This window comes from Pangasianodon hypophthalmus, chromosome 20, assembly GCF_027358585.1.
Source record: "Pangasianodon hypophthalmus isolate fPanHyp1 chromosome 20, fPanHyp1.pri, whole genome shotgun sequence".
Classification (NCBI taxonomy): domain Eukaryota; kingdom Metazoa; phylum Chordata; class Actinopteri; order Siluriformes; family Pangasiidae; genus Pangasianodon; species Pangasianodon hypophthalmus.
In genome coordinates this window covers 18,385,627-18,402,562 of record NC_069729.1, presented here as the reverse complement: position 1 = coordinate 18,402,562, position 16,936 = coordinate 18,385,627, and the positions used below count along the sequence as shown (strand labels likewise).

Genomic DNA, 16,936 nt, shown 5'->3' with positions numbered 1-16,936 from the left:
AGATAGGCAATTAGTTTGTTTTGATTGTTTCACTATGTATTACTTTTCACAGTGTAGGAACATTGGTGGTAAATAAATGTCTTTGTCTTGTTCATTTTGTCCTAAGGGGTATACAAACTTTTGCACTTGATTATATCTGTGTTTGAACAATCTGTCTTAGAGAATACCTACACAATATTTTCTAATTTACAGACTCATAAAAACAGATCTGTCTTTAATTTAGGTATTAGCCTCGGATATAATTATTTAAAAAAAGAACTAAGAAGATAGATAGATAGATAGATAGATAGATAGATAGATAGATAGATAGATAGATACCACATAAAAAAGAAATGCAAACTTTTGAACTCATATCATGTTGACTTTCACAATTAATATTTTATAATATGTGTATTAATATTATATTTTTAGAATGAAGAAACATCTGTGATGTAGAATAAATGTCTTTGTCTTGTCCATTTTAATTGGTTAATTAGTTTGTTAATTTGTTAATACTTAATTATAAATAAATTACCAAGAATTGGATCAGGGGAGTAATTAATTAAAAATTAGATCAAATTAAAATAAATTAAAATGAGCCACCCTAGATAGTGCACTTTAAGTCATTCTGGACTTGTCCTTCATAGGCAGCTTCTTGGTAATTCTTGCCTGAAAAATAAAAGTCCCTGACGCGTTGTGTTAATAACGTGGATTAGGTAGGTAACAAAATATTTTTATTACTTGGTCAAAAAATAATTTAGAGTAATATTTAATTTTGGTTATAAAGTTATATTTTATAAAGTTGTAAAAGTAAATAAAAAAGTAGCTTTTATCCGTTTCAGTCCATGAAGCTTGTTATTGACTTTTATTTTGAAAAACAGACCTTTGTAGACATGCTGGTAAAGTTCCTATAGCAAGGTTACATGTGATGTATTATTATTTTTTTAATATCTATATATTTCCATATGTTACTCTGTAATAGCTCAGCTAAAAAATATGAGTGCAACTAATCTGACCGGAATTTCATAGCGGTTTTAAAATGTTTACCTCATAAATACTCTAGAATCTTGTTAGCATCTTTGCTAGGCGTTTAACCTTAGCTAGTCACCACTGGGTTATTAACTTCCGGTCCAGGACTGAGTTATTAAAATAAAATTAATAAAAAATTAAAATATTTAATTCAGAGATGAAAGCTGCAGGGAGTCTCAGACTCTTTATGTTTAGCGTTCATAAAAGTTTATATCGACGCGCGCGCGACTTCCACCGACGTTATTGTTCCGCGCGTGCGCCTCCGGCCGGTACCGGTACCGTTACCGAGGAGACCAGACTGAGGGAGTTTAACAGCAAACTGCGGTCCGGTCCGAGTTTTACCGACTTTATTAAACATTCTCCTTCAAACAAGACAAAAGTTGCTGAAGTTTATGATTATGAAGAGCCGTATCTTCCAGAAAACCGCGCTGAGGCAAATCAGCGCAAAGGTGAGAGAAGATGCTGAAGACGCTCAGTAACACGGGTTAAGTCCTGAACCACACATCCACACTAGCCTACTAAGTAGTATGGAAGTATGGAAGAATAGTACGCAACCTTACGTTACTGTATAAACTGGTGTACTATGTAGAACGCTAGTATGCGGTTTAGGACCTAGCTATTGACTCAGCACATTTAAAGCTGCAATATGTAACTTTTTGTTTGCACTTTTTTTTTTTTTGATGTCAGAATGTTTTTGTTCTCCCAGCCACAGAAACTGAAGTGACTTCTTTTTTGCTTACTTAGACCCCTGGTTAATACTGTTATGTATATATATATATATATATATATATATATATATATATATATATATATATATATATATATATATGTGTGTGTGTGTGTGTGTGTGTGTGTATTCTTAGGCACATGCAAAGAAATGCTGTAGAGCAAAGATGACTTCAAAAATAAAGAAATTAAATGTTTCTACATAAAAAAATACTGTAATGAGCAGTAAACAGTAATAAATGAAACAAAGTCAATATCTGGTGTGACGATCCTTCGCTTTTTTAAAAAAGCAGTATCTGAGGTGCAGTGTGTGCAGTTTTATAAGGAAATGAGCTGTAAGTGTTACTGAGCATCTTGCAGAAGCAGCCACAGTTCTTCTGGAGACTTTGACTGTTGACTCGCTTCTTATTTCTGCAGCGAAACCCAGCAGCCTTCATTATGTTTTTATCTGAAAAGTGTCTCTTATGGAATCTGCTGCTTTCTTTACTGACATACAAACATCTTTCTGTAACATTTCATTTTGTCCTGAAAAACTAATGTTTGGAATCTAAAATGTTTTTGTACTGAATCAATAATGTAGAAGTCATAAAATAAAAATCTATAGCAAAGTTTGTACTAAAAAAAAAAAAAAAAAAAAAAAAAAAAAGGGTGCCAAGACTGTATGTATATAATTTTGGTGTACTGTTTAAAATGACATAACTATTGATTCAAAACATTTAAAGCTGTGGTATGTAACTTTTTGCGTACACGTCTGTCAAATTATGTGTTTAAATGAATACTACTATCTACAACGAATTAAGAGATTCTTCTGTCTTGTAACTTTAGTGCTTACGTTAATTCAAATTATTAATTCTGTGACCAAAGTCTGTGGTGAAAAAATGATGTCAAACTCTTCATGTGAGAGATTTAAAAAAAAAAATCTTTTTCTTATTGTTTACTTTTTCAGTTTGATGTGGGCGGGGTTATATTGGAAATAGGTGGTGTTCATAAGGGTATTGATTTTCCTCTCATTAATTAATCTTCTGCATATTTTTACCAGATCCCAACATGCTCAAAAGTTACATACTGCAGCTTTAAATTTGTTCAGTAGTGCTTGTAAACATTGTCTTTCTTTTTCACTTTTCTCGTAGTGTATTTTGAAACATATGGCTGTCAAATGAACGTGAATGACACAGAAATCGCTTGGTCCATTCTCCAGAAAGGAGGCTACCAAAGGACAGCTGAGCTCTCAGAGGTACCTTCAGCCCTTTTAACTATTTTCACAAGAGTATGCATCGGTTTAATTCTTATCTCTGTTTACATTCTCTCACAGGCGGACGTGGTGCTGCTAGTCACCTGCTCCGTAAGGTAGGAATTCTGCTGCAATAAAAATCACGTACACAAAATATACACATTTTTGTCTGTAGTGTTTTGGATCGAAAAGTGCTGATCCCAGACCACTATAATTATAATCATTCTGAAATATGAAAAAAAAAAAAAAAGTGGACCTTTTGACCTCTAAAATATTCCTATCTGCTAATACAAATACTAAAATTCTAAGATTATATTAACATTCTTATGAAATTGTCTTGCGATGTATTGTCACATATTTTTATTTATTTAAAAAATAATTATAAACTTAATGGAAGTTGGAAGCAGATGATTTGATACAAATTTTTTTACATTTTCCATTTTGGAATCCTTTTTATAGATTTCTTTTATTTTTCCTTCTTTTACATGTTAAAATTTTTTGTAAACATTAAATAACAGTATTATCAAGTTCAGTTTTAATGCTGAATTTATGCTGGTTTCGAATCACTATTTTGAGTCTCAAATCATCACTACAATGCAAAAAATGACATCTTAGCAAGTTAATATCTCTTGAATATAGTCAAAACTAGTATTTCTGATTGTAAGATTACAATAAACCTAATTATTATTCTAGACTAATTCTAGACAGTTTCAAGCTTGAAATAGTCTTGTTCTATTGGCAGATAATTTTACTCATTTTAAGCATTTATTTCTAGAAAGAACAAAATAATCTGCTAATACAATAAGAAAATTTAAAGCTTGAAATGAGTAAAATGCCTAGAAATAGGTTTAATAATCTTGATTATATTTTGTTTATTGTAATCTAATAATAGGAAATAATAAATGGATTTGACTCTAGCCACGATATTTGAACTTGCTGAGATGTTTTCTGCAGTGCGTTAACTGTTTATATGTTTATCATGGATGTGTGATGGCTCAGCAGCTTTGGATTTATTTAGTCCTGTTTCTGTTTTGCGCAGGGAAAAAGCAGAGCAGACCATCTGGAACAGACTCAAACAGCTTGGAGTCCTCAAAAAGAGGCGGCCTAAGGCTGATGTCCCGCTGAAAATAGGAGTATTGGGTAAGTTTATTTCTCAACTTGTGTGTTTTTGTGTTTGTGGAAGAAGAGTTTGGAATTTGTCGAACCTGACTCTGTGTGTGTGTGTGTGTGTGTGTGTGTGTGTGTGTGTGCGCGCGTGTCTGTGTGCGTGTGCGTGCGTTCCACTCATCCAGGCTGCATGGCAGAGCGTCTGAAGACCGAGCTGTTAGAAAGAGAGAAGGTGGTGGATGTCATAGCAGGACCCGATGCTTACAGAGACCTACCACGACTCCTGTCTCTTGCTCATGGAGGACAGAGAGCCAGCAACGTCCTGCTTTCCCTGGAGGAGACCTACGCTGATGTCATGCCAGTCCATCATGCAGGATACAGCGCTTTTGTGTGAGCAGCGCACGTTCCCATGCTTTAGTTTTGCGAATCTCTCCTGTATTAAACCTGGCTTTCGCTGTACGTGTCACCAGAATAGAAACAACCAAAACAAATGTCTATATATTACAAATGGTTACACTATATTGCGAAACTTTTGCACATGGCTGAGGTGAAAAAAGTCAGCACATTGAAAGAGAAAACAAAACATAAAGATGGAGTTTGATGGTGTAGGAAGTACAGGTTGTGTTCAGCTGGAGCTCTTGATTACATCCTCTTCAGAATTTTAGAAAAACAGTGAAGAAACAGGCATGAATTCACGGTTTCACATTTGATTGGAGAACGATCCAGATTTTTGATTTGGAGAATGATCCAGAATGTAACGTTTAATTCACCGTCCGTGTTCGGACCTAACGTGACGCCTAAAAAATTGCACCACTCTTCAATTGTATATGGATTCTGAAGCTCTCTGATTTACTTCCCTTCTTTCAAGAGCTGTCATTTTCCTCTCTTTACCAAGAGGACATCACAAACACTTTCTTCTTTATTGAAGGTAAAAGGGTTATGAACCTTGGAAAGCACTGGCTGTTCATTCCCTGTGTTTTTTTTCCCTCACTGTTAGAAGTCATAATGTCTCCTCCGTTGTGGTTGTCTTGTGATCTTGCGCTCTGTTTTGTCCCTCAGGTCCATTATGCGTGGCTGTGACAACATGTGCAGCTACTGTATTGTGCCCTTCACTCGTGGAAGAGAGCGGAGCAGACCCGTGTTCTCCATACTGGAAGAAGTGCGCAGGCTCTCCGACCAGGTGACTTCTTTCACTATATTCTAGTCATTATTCATGTTATTGTATAAAACTTGTACTACATATTTGTTTGTATTATTCTGGTGGCTTTAGGGTGTGAAGGAGGTGACTCTGTTAGGGCAGAACGTGAACAGCTACAGGGATGTATCAGAGACGCAGATCAGCACCTCAGGGGTGGTTTCAGGTCTCAGTCGGGGTTTCAGCACTGTGTATCGCAAGAAGCAGGGAGGCCTACGCTTCGCTGATCTTCTGGACCAAGTCTCCATGATTGATCCTGACATGAGGATACGCTTCACCTCTCCACATCCCAAAGACTTTCCAGATGAGGTATCCGAGTTACTGATGTTGTAGGTCCTTATAGGACTATAGTTCCTTATAATCCGTATCTGTGATACTCACATATAAGAGTAAACTAATATTGAGTTTTCATGACAAGTGTCTAATCATAGAATACAATAATATCTTGATATTGTGTTTAAGAATATATCACAGCTCTGTTAAATTCTCCATTCTGATTGGTCAGCTCTGACAGTAGCAGTAGCAAATCACGGATTTAAATAATAATGCGCTGGTTCTAATACGTTATCGTTTCTATAGTAACAGTGTACAAAGAAAAAAAGAAGTTTCATGTAGGAAGATGTTTCTTCAACATTTATGGAAGGAGTCTCCAGTGTCAGCATTTAACTGTCAGGTATAGCGGGAAAGTCTTCAGAGCAGAGGAGTTTCAAACACTTTCCAAAGAAAGAAAGAAAGAAAAGTGTGGCTGGTGAGGAAATGACTGTTTATAGCTGCTATAATGTAAGTGAGACGAGGAACGAACTTGTTTTGTGGATGTACCACAACATTAAATGTAACTATAAAGGGATAAAAGTATTACGTCATTCTTTAATTAAAAATAATGTAATCGCTTGCAAATTGCTGTGGTATAAGGGGAGTAAAGCATTTTGGGACGAGCTGTAATAGGAAAATAATCAACTTTGGAGTGGTAACAGTAACTCCGCTTCGTCACACCACCCTGTCGTTGATTATTTTCCCATAAAAGACCCCCCCAAACAAAAACATGTTTACGTACTTAATACATTATCACACTGCCACGATATTTAGTATTGACCTGGATTATGTCTCTGACTGTCTTTTTAAATGGTAAAAACGTGACAGTTTTATTTTGACTCTTTTAGTTTTGCATTTACATTATATGTAACATTTTTCTATGGATTCTCGTATTGCAGTGCTTGTACAGCGTTCTCTGTTCCCTGTCTACATGTTATGTTTATATTCTAATCCCCCATGTTAGAAAACTGTGTATGTTATTTCTTTATGATGTTGATTGAATTTATAAAGCAACTTTGAGCTTGGGAAATTTTATTATTGCATTTATTAATATCTTTTAATAATAATGAACTAAGCAGGCCACCTACTGTGATTGATAAAGAAAAGAAAATAAACGAAATGACAACACATCAACTCAAAAATAATACTTATTACTCGATTAAAAGACTTGGCTATTCAAAATATTTTGAAGAAAAACATGGACCCATGCATGATGTGTATGGGGGTTAAAATGGTGTGTGTGTGTGTGTGTGTGTGTGTGTGTGTTTTCTGTAGGTATTACAGTTGATCCAGGAGAGGAATAACATCTGTAAGCAGATCCACCTCCCAGCTCAGAGTGGCAGCAGCCGGGTTTTACAATCCATGAGACGTGGGTAAGACAACGATAATGGCTCACACTATTCACAGAACCAGGAGAGTATGTTTCGGATGCCTTGAGCCTTACATTAAGTCACCTCCCTCTGTATTTTTAACAGCTACACCAGGGAAGCGTACCTCGAGTTGGTGGAGAACATTCGAAAAATAATACCAGGTCTTTCACCATCATTAACCAGTCAGCATGTAATCCATTAATCCACTGCAATTTTATAAATGCTATAAATACACACTGTTTCTACACTCAGGGGTCAGTCTGAGCAGCGACTTCATCACCGGTTTCTGTGGCGAGACGGAGGAGGACCACCAGCAGACGCTGTCTCTGCTCAGGGAGGTGGGCTACAGTGTCGGCTTCCTGTTCGCCTACAGCATGAGGAAGGTGAGCAGTCTCAGCACTCTTACTGAACTGGACATGGTTTGTAGTAAGCGGTAAAACTCGATTTCTTTCGTTTCCCTACAGAAAACGCACGCGTACCACCGTCTCCAAGACGACATCCCTGCCGAGGTGAAGCAGAGGCGTCTGGAGGAGCTCATATCTGTGTTCCGAGAGGAAGCCACTAAACTGAACGCAGCACTTATTGGGAGCACGCAGCTCGTCCTAGTGGAAGGGGTGAGTACTGCAGTGAGGAAATCTAAAATCCCTTTTTTTTTTTTTTTTTCGGACTTTGCTTGCTTTCGAGGTAGTGGCCAACAAACATGGACTCCTCCAAGAAAGCTCTGTCCGAGAACCGAAAGCTCATGAACTAGCAACAAGCTAGCCAGCTAACATAGTGATAGGAGTCAGAACTGTAACATTCATAATGTATTTACTTGCTCAAAACAGCAAACTGTATGGTTTGTGTTTTTATGGTTAGTTAGTAAATTATACCAACAAAATATACCAAGTTTTACCAACTTCTGTGTCTCGATGTTGATTGATCTCAAGTAAATAGTACTGTAATCTCACTTATTTACCAGTGAAAGCAGCCATGTTGTTATGATGTTCGTATGCTGAAATCAGGGTTGAAGCCACTCTGTCAACTTGTGGGCTCATTTTATTTGGTTTTTCTTCAGTGGAAGTTGCAGATTTTTATTCAAATGCAGCACAAAAGTGAATGAAAGATCATAAGTTGCAGTTAACCTGATCTCTTTGCATAATGCTAATTAGATCCCATAAGCTTTCAGATCATAATTATGGAGGAAATAGTGTGTTTGCTGTATTTTTCTTTTTTTGTGTGTGTCTTACTGTCTTTATATGTTGCAGGAGAGTAAACGGTCACCTGAGGATCTTTGCGGTCGGAATGATGGCAACGTTAAAGTGATTTTTCCCAGAAAGGATTTGCCCTCTGACCCCACAGGCACTAATCCTGCCCCTGTTAATGTGGGAGACTATGTACTGGTGAAGGTGAGTTCTAACATTGGGGTCTTAAGTTTGCTTTTGCATCTCTGTTCAGTTCAGGGTTACAATCAGAATACACACTGGCATTGGTGAAACTACTGCTTTAAGGCTGTTTAATTTACTGTATGTTGCTGTAATGCTGTGGTTATCGTTGCGGATCTTTCTGTTTTCTCTTTATAGATTACTTCAGCCAACTCCCAGAGCCTGCGAGGCCACGCCTTCAGCCACACCTCCCTGACTGACAGCAGGAAGTGAACTTGTGAGCAGCATCGTAATGAACAGTATGTTAATAAAGGCTTCATGGCCCTATATGGGGTCATTTGATTTACAATTGGGGTTGCGAGAGGAATTCACAATCTCCTGTTTTGTTTTGTTAATTTATTTGACAAATTATTATTAAAAATTTTGCTGTAACTATGAAGACAGTTTTTTGTGTGCTACTATTCTGAAACCTTCATGGGAGTCACATTCAACCAAGCAACATATAAAGAAAGGGTGCACAAGCTATTTTAATCTTTTTTTTTTTATCCTGACATGCTGCACTAGCTTCAGCAATAAAACGGGCAAATTTCCCCTTCCATCTACTTCCGCTAAACAAACTAGCGTTGTATCTTAAACCACATACTTATGTACTATTCTAGAGCATTATCGAGTACTAACACTTACTAGTTTTTCGGTTTACAGTTTATGTTTAAAAGCTCTCATGTAACCTCCAAACCTACCAGCATGTCTGTTTTATATACCAGTCTTCTGGATTTTCTAGATTAGTAAGTATTTTTGGAATTTAAGGACAGAATTATCGATTCGAGACACAGCTCATGATATTACTGATGGTAGTGGAAAGTTTTAAAGGGAATCAGCTTTTTTGTCTGTTTAACTGTGCATGAAAGCACAACTTTTTACATTTTGACTTGGAAAGGGATGTTTTGGCTCTGATGTGCCATCTAGTGAATGTCGTGTTGCTGCTGTTTCTGCACACGCATGCAAAGTTACACATGAAGTACAAACCAGGTCCCTCTGCATCACTTCCAGCCATATCCTTATTCCTTATGTAAGCTGGATGTGACAGTGACAGTAAAGGGATGTGCAATTTCAAACACACTTCCTGACTAGCTAACTGTTTGAAAAGGTGTGTCAAGAAGTGCAAGTCCACACTTCACATTATACCAGGAATATTCCTTTGGTTTATAATCACTTATGTTATACATATGTTACATAATAAAATCTTCAAATGCTAGATTAGCCTTAAACTCTAAATCTTGTATTCAAAAAAATGTAGGATGGTCGACGCTTGGGGTGGCAAGCCTTTGGATCGTTTGCCTCAAAGTTTTGGGGCCCCCTGATGTTAATACTGTTCAGTAGGTTCTCCAGGCCTTCTACTGTTTGTGTGCTGGATGGACTTTTTTTTAAAATCAGGTGTAAAAAACAGATATAGAGATGCCACTAGTTTATTTATCATGAACTCATTATTTATCATGAAGAGCGTTTCATATGAGGAAATTAGTAAACAGAATCCACTGTTAGAGGACATCAGGTAGATTCAAGCCCATGAACTGGACGTCTGTCCCGATCAACACGTAATCCTGCAATACCATTAGAAATCGAGGATTAGATTCAGTTAAAAGGGCAGCCATTATAAAGTTGACCAAACTGAATTCTCATACCTTCAGGATTTGAAGCTGAGTGTTGAGCAGATTCATTTTTCCGATGGCAGGTAGAGGATAACCTTGCTGTAGGCGAGCTGCCGAGAGCATTTTAGAGATTTAAAAAAAGTTTCAAATAATAAAATAAATCACAATTGTTCAGATCATGTACTCACCATTAACCTTGGGTATCACAGCAGCAGTCAAGATGGTCCTAAAAACATTGTCAAGTGATTCCACCTGTTGAAAATATTCATTTAGATTTGTGCTTATTTTCTTTAGCAGGCGTATCAAATTGGTCTGTTTGTCCTCATACCTGAAATGGTCCCACATAGCTCGTCCCTAATGTCATGTCAATTCTATAGAAATGATCAATATATTGAGAGCAAATATCCACAGATGAAATATTTTATTACATTTTATTTTTATTATTTTTAATTAAACGTAATAACAGGTTTACTGCATTCTATGACTTACTTGTTAAGAGTCAAATTTCCAGCCACTCTGAGGCCACTGACATAAATCAAAGCGCTCACGCTGGCATTCTGCAACACAAAACGTATGTCATTGACATATCAGCAAATATTTAACCCCTCCCACAGAATCACATCACGTCTGCGTTACTCACCACGTTGAGGACGAATAGAGGAGTCAGCGTGGCGTTGGGCTGAATAGCGTAGGCTGTAACTGTGCTGATTGCCTGCATAGTCATGTTGTTGGGCTCAAATGAGATGTTCGGCTCCTTCACAGCCTTCACCAGGAGCTTCATCATCAGGCCAGGGTACTGCTTAGCTATCTGGAGTTGCACATTAAAAAGTTCCTTCACGCAAACATGCTAATGATAAATTCTGACCTTGGAAATATAAGATCCTGATAAGATCTTTAAAGAGATACTTCCCCCCAAACATCCCCAAGTTAAAACATTTTTACACGCAAATATGCTACGGCTAATCATTGCTCATGTATTCCTCAGTCTATGGAAATGTCACATAATCTCAAACCAAACATGCCCATGGTAGTGGTTTCATATTAATATAGGTAATATAAAAGTAAATATTTTACCTAAACATGCCCATGTTGTTGACACTAGCCACTAGGTGGCCAGGTACATTATGCTAACTCATTTTTAGCAGCCGTCTTGAAGCTGTAATTTATTCTTAATAAATAACTCATTCTTGCTCTATTAAGATGTACAGTATAACCTTCTGTCTTTGAAAAACACTCTTTTGACTGGGATTTCTGTGTATGTGAGATTAAAAAAGAAATAGGTCATTTTTCATACTTGTGGAATTAACTTCCCAAATGTCTTCGTGTCCAGTCGAAAGGGAAAACTGGAAGGGATCTGGAATGAGAACATTTTAAGTCATAAACAGTTAAATTTTAACAGTTTATTATACAGAATATACAGTAAACTCCAGAAGTAGTAGCACCCTTCATGAGAAGAACAACAGCAACACAAAAGACCTGCTTAAAGACACTTGTAGAAGATCTTGGACCCTCCTCTAAGCTCCATTTGCTCTTCCTCATCCTCTTCAATTCAAACCATTTCTGTGTTGATTTAGTGATGTTTGGAGTCATTACCTTGTAAAACTCGCTACAGCCAAGGCGTACTCTCTTTGTCAAGGAGACCAGGCCTTTAGCTCAAATTAGAGGGTGCCTATATTTCTGGAATTACCTGTATAGTAGTACTGTTTTTAATAAGTGACAGTCTGCAGTGGTTGTAACTCGCCATGTCGTCTGTTACGTAGAGTTTGAGCACTCCGGCGTTGTTGTACACAAAGCCGGCTGAGTTCAAGGTGAAGGCTGATAATCCGATATACATCATTTTGCTGCCCTGTGCAGGGAGGGAGATGGGTGTCGGGGAGAACGGAGGCTCCTTATGCTGCCCGATGTTGTAGAACTCCCCCTGCAGAGAAAGAGAGAGCCATGAAAAGGTAAATATACCATATCAAGCTTTTCAGAGAGAATTCAGCTTCAGCTCACCTTTAAACTGAGATCAATGCCAGAATTAGAAACAAACGGCGACCCCAACATGGAGTACTCGATTTCAGCGTACTTGTCAACTGGTGCAGAAACTAAAATGAATTAAAGCATTTAAATATCAGACTTTTTTAGGATATTAATTGTGTTTCTGTAGAAGTGTAAGAGATATATTTTAACCTACATGTACCATGTGTGTGTGTGTAGTGATTGTACCATTTAGAGTTTTCAGATGTAGATTCAAGCTATTTATTTCTTCAGTCACCAGAGAACAGAGCTGAAACAACAAGGATTTTTAATGAAACGAAAAGCACCTGATATCCTTCCTTTTAATTTACATGGGGTGTTGTAGGTACCTGTGGCCGTAAGGCATCAAGCAGAGCTGAATTGATGTAGCCGTCAAACAGCTGATACAGCCAGCTGAGTGGGCAAGGGAAAGGAATAATATTATTACTGTGCATATCAATTTGTCTGTGCAGATTAATACACACATAAAAGACCGTGTCAGAGTCAGTGAGTGCTCCAGATTTGACTTGGTTGAAAAAGTCTTCTGTGTTTATAGTGTTTATTTACTATTTCGTATTTATAGTAGAAAGTACTGTGTGTGTGTGTATGTAGTTGTCAACTGTAGCCTAACAGTTTAGCCTGCTTACTCAGTCACATACAGCAGATAGGAAATAGAACTTTCCAGAAAGTTCCACACAATGGAGTTGAATAAAGTTACATTCTGCAAATTGCTATTTGTTCTAATTTGTGAATGAGCATGACTGTTCTTCAGCAGCCTTGTTTTTTCAGTGTTTTCTGGTGTTTCTAGGGCATAATGTTACGGTTAACATAAAAAAAAAAGACTTCTGGTATAGACCATGTCCACTTCTGGTCTAAATATGAATATGAAAACATATACGGAGATTTTAACAGTCTACAAATACAGATACTGGCATTGCAGTACACCCCTAATGAGCTGATCGACTATACTTGGGGTAAATTTTTACATTCATAATTCGATACTTTCTGATGTTGTTGTAGTGTTATATAACATGTCTTATTTTTAATCAGAAGTTGTAGTGATTCATCAAAAACATGTGAACTCATATTTATAAGGATAATTGCTGCCTAGCTTGGTGTGTAGCAGGAATGGTGGATTACCTCAGACCTCCATGAAGTGTGATATCGACTTGGCCAATAGAAGATGTACAGTAAGCAGTGCTGACCATCGGATGACCCGAACCATCGTTATTTACAGCGATGGTGGCGCTGATGCTGAGTCCTCTAATGGCCAAATCGAACCAGCCGTCATCGTCTCTAGACAATTTACACAGTGTTTAGTACTAGTATGTACCAGTGCACAGAATATAGATAATCATTGGACTTTTGCTTACATGAAGAGATATTCGACATGCCAGTTGCCTCTCACGCTAATGTAGGCATTGGTGATGGACAGACTCACCCCGGTACCAGGTACCAACCTCACAGCTGACGTGGGTAACTCGACGTCCTGGATCTTCATGCTGTCAGGAACCAAAATGATGGAATGTAATCAGTCCACAAGCGGTGTGTTTAATCCAGTCATATTTTGTATATAATATTGATATCATGAATTCTTCAATCTGATTGCTCAGAAAGTGTTGATTAGTTTTCTATAACAGCAGCTCGGACAGTAGTGCAGCTGCAAATCACAGGTTTATATCAATGTGCTTGTTCTAATCTGTTATCGCATTTTTTTTTTTTATAATAACAGTTTACACAGGAACAGAAGGGGGATTACACAGGGTATGAAGGATACTCCGTTTTCTGTGATTTTTCTGTTTATTTAGCATTTCTGGAAGAATCTTGTGTCAGTGCTATGTAACAGTCAAAGGTAAAGATGGCATTCTTCAGAATGGTGTGCTTTGCAGTTTCTGGGTAACAAGAAAAGCTTTTTTGCCTTATTAACTTCAAGAGAGTGAAAAAACAGTGGCTGATGATGTAACAAAACGGATTAAAAAATGTGTTATGTAAGTGGTTAGAACACCACTTAGCATCATTTAGCCACTGAAGGAACGAAACCATAATGATCTAATAGATTTACAGCATTTGAAACTGTTAGTTTAGAAGAACAGCACTCGCTGTCTTTTAGTTTTATTCTAGAATAATAAGGATAATGTATTATCTAATGGCAATCCAACTAGACGAATCACATCTTTTTCCAAACAGGTTGCGTGTACATATTAGTACTCAAAACTGGGAAATATCACTACAGAGCACACTGCGTCATTACTGTACGACACGAGTAGACATGTTTACAACATATAGATCTATAGTTGCGTTTTTTTATTTTGGCCAGAGTGTCCCTTTAAGGCTTGAACATAATTCTAACATGACAGTTTTTATGACTTGTAACATTTCTCATACATGCTAACAGAAATCTTCCAGAAGTATTGTGACTCTTTATCAAAATTAAGTAAAACACACAAGAACAACACATGCAATGAGTGATATTTTGAGTTTTTCCAGTATGCAGTGTGCAGTATTTTCCTCAGAACACATGATTCAAAATGATTGGTACCCCTACCACTTTCCCCTAAAGAAAATAACAGCACAGGCAGATATTATCAAGGGCCTCAGAGACATTTTGGCTTGACGATCCACCCCTGTTATGACATCAACCCATATGTACAATCATCGGTAGAACAGAAAAAGTGTAGATTTGCTGTCTCACTCTGTCACTCTGTAGTCGACGTCCATAAATAAAACTTCTGCTGTGCCATGCATGTCTGAGATGTAGATGGTTTTGAGCTCCTCCTGTAGGGGGGTGATGCTAATCTGACGTTCTGCAGGTGAAAAAAACCTCAGAAATATGAATCAGTACAAGGTTGGAGGAGAAATTGTGGAAAAAATGCTGTTACTTTAAATATTTGTCTTAGTTATTGCAGCCTATGTTTTCAGTCTAGGATTTCTTTGGAATCAATAGCAGAGATTTCTCAGCTTGTTGTTTCACTTTGATTTCTCTTTTTCATACGTGTTCCTATATTTTCCCATTTCTTTCTTAGCTGTTTAGATGTTTGTGGCATACAATACACACAGTACAGTACTCACCATACTCAAGCCCATTTTGAGTGACTCTCACTATAACTCCAGGGTTAGATTCTGAAGCCTCCAGAGAGAGGAAGGTGAGCAGAGCCAACACACACCACAGAGACACTCTGACCTGAGAAACACATGTGGGCATCAGGTATGCAGAAGCATTATGTGTGTAATCTCTTCCTCCATAAGCCCTCTGTGCTATTTTGGAAAGGTGACACTTTTACAAGCATTCCTGTTGCTTCTTACCAAGTTATCACATTTAAATGTATTTCAGTCAGCCATTCCTCAGGCCTTTGCTGAAATTAATAATTTCTTTTGATAACCAATTAATCTATCAGTTAGATTTATGCTTATCAAATAGTGGGATTATTTAAAAACAAAAAAAAAAAAACTAAATACCAAAAACCTTTCCAAAATATATACTTGCAGAATTTTAATTAACAAATACTACTAAAGAATTCTTAACTAGGCTTAATGCAATAAAATGTCACTAGCTGCAATATGACATTATTGACATTTATCAGATATGCTGTCACAGTGTAAGAAAATTATGAATTATACTTTATCACTCAACTGAGACAACCAAGGTTACAGCATTCTACATGTTTTTTACTGGAACATTTTTTTTTTACAGCAGCAAATAAATCCAAAATAGAGAGAGAAAAAAAAAACCTACAAGTACACTGTTTAGAATTTGTGAATCACATTTAGCAAGACCTTTAATTGGGCTTAACAGACTTACCGTGTCCATTTCAGCATGTGACAAATGCAACTTCCTCCTGCAATAGTATATATACCTTCCAAGTAAAACCACTCACGTGATGTTAGCTATCACTTTCAATTTCCAGTATTATTGCCCCTAATGGCACATTACAATCACATACAGTTTAAAGAAAAGTGTTTTTCGCTTCCTATTCTGCATAGAAACTTCAACTTTTTTCCACCACAGGAACTGAAAACTCAGTTATGCTATAAGATGGTACAATCAAATGGCAGCACAAACACAAACAAAATGGATTTTAATTTAATAAAATGGATATGAATTTGACTTAATTCTGAGATTTTGAGAGGTGTAATTCCTACAGAACTTGACTAGATTATACAGATTTTCAATCAAATGTGCTACTCATTAGAATGTCAAATATTAAAGAGTAGGAAAGGTTAACAAATTCCAAATGAGTTAATATCATCATCAAACCTGCTCACCCAGCTCACCTCTTTTCCAATTCACTTCCTTCAAGGGTGCTCACACAAAGGTCTTTCACTGCTGCACATGGTCCTTCACTGCTGTGCATGGTGTAACTGAAAGATTTTCAATGAAACCGTGTACAGTAGCTGATGTTAATGTATGCTTGATGTGGTCCGTGATGAAGGACTCTCATTAGGGCTTCACTGAGGAGAGCAAATCTGTTTGACAGGTGAACTGGAGAGAAGTGCTGCTCCCATGGGTGAGCCTTAGTGTTAGCTTTGTGTCTATGCCAACAAGTTGTCACCATTTAAGGTGAAGTTCTGTATGATTGTATTACCCTTAAAGGAAGTATCAAGTTTTGTAGGAATTAAGCCTCTCAAAATCTCATAATTCAGTAAAATTAATATCCCAAATCCATTTTGTTTCTGTTTGTGCTGTCATTTGATTGTGCCATCTTGAGGCATAATTGGATTTTCAGTTCCTGCTGGAGAACATGTGAAGTTTCTATGCATAATAGGAAGTGAAAAAATATATATAATATGCATAGAAATATATACTATGTGTGCGTATGTGTGTAAATAAATGTATGTATTGTACAAGTAAATAACTAAACCATTGGAACTGTTCGAAACATTATTAAGAAGAAAGCGAGAACTGGTGAGCTTAGTAACCATAAAGTAACTGGGAGGTCAAGGAAGACCTCCACAGCTGGTGACAAGATTAAAAAATG

At 37.1% G+C, this 16,936-nt stretch overlaps 2 protein-coding genes across 4 annotated transcripts; one reads left to right on the top strand and one right to left on the bottom strand.

Moving 5' to 3' along the window:
- Window positions 1-626: 626 nt before the first annotated feature.
- On the top strand, window positions 627-8,752 carry cdk5rap1 (CDK5 regulatory subunit associated protein 1). Of its 3 annotated transcripts, none has more exons than XM_034314031.2 (13): window positions 627-695; window positions 2,865-2,968; window positions 3,047-3,081; window positions 4,005-4,105; window positions 4,258-4,462; window positions 5,132-5,252; window positions 5,343-5,576; window positions 6,855-6,952; window positions 7,055-7,110; window positions 7,202-7,332; window positions 7,414-7,563; window positions 8,197-8,337; window positions 8,512-8,752. In XM_034314031.2, exons 2-13 carry the CDS (start codon window positions 2,891-2,893, stop codon window positions 8,584-8,586), a joined length of 1,425 nt encoding a protein of 474 aa, XP_034169922.2. In that variant the 5' UTR covers window positions 627-695; window positions 2,865-2,890; the 3' UTR covers window positions 8,587-8,752. The 3 variants fall into 3 exon arrangements, with proteins under 3 accessions (XP_034169922.2, XP_026788511.3, XP_026788512.3); XM_026932710.3 differs by lacking the exon at window positions 627-695 and adding an exon at window positions 864-1,457; XM_026932711.3 differs by lacking the exon at window positions 627-695 and adding an exon at window positions 874-897.
- Window positions 8,753-9,763: 1,011 nt separating this feature from the next.
- Window positions 9,764-15,954, bottom strand: LOC113537956 (bactericidal permeability-increasing protein). Its single transcript, XM_026932712.3, has 16 exons — window positions 15,760-15,954; window positions 15,030-15,141; window positions 14,653-14,764; window positions 13,334-13,462; window positions 13,101-13,256; window positions 12,311-12,374; window positions 12,171-12,231; window positions 11,958-12,049; window positions 11,704-11,880; window positions 11,257-11,316; window positions 10,603-10,770; window positions 10,452-10,519; window positions 10,291-10,333; window positions 10,151-10,214; window positions 9,996-10,072; window positions 9,764-9,914 (listed from the first exon to the last, which is right to left on the bottom strand). The coding sequence occupies exons 1-16, from the start codon at window positions 15,766-15,768 to the stop codon at window positions 9,852-9,854; spliced, it is 1,455 nt and encodes a 484-aa protein (XP_026788513.3). The 5' UTR covers window positions 15,769-15,954; the 3' UTR covers window positions 9,764-9,851.
- Window positions 15,955-16,936: the final 982 nt, after the last annotated feature.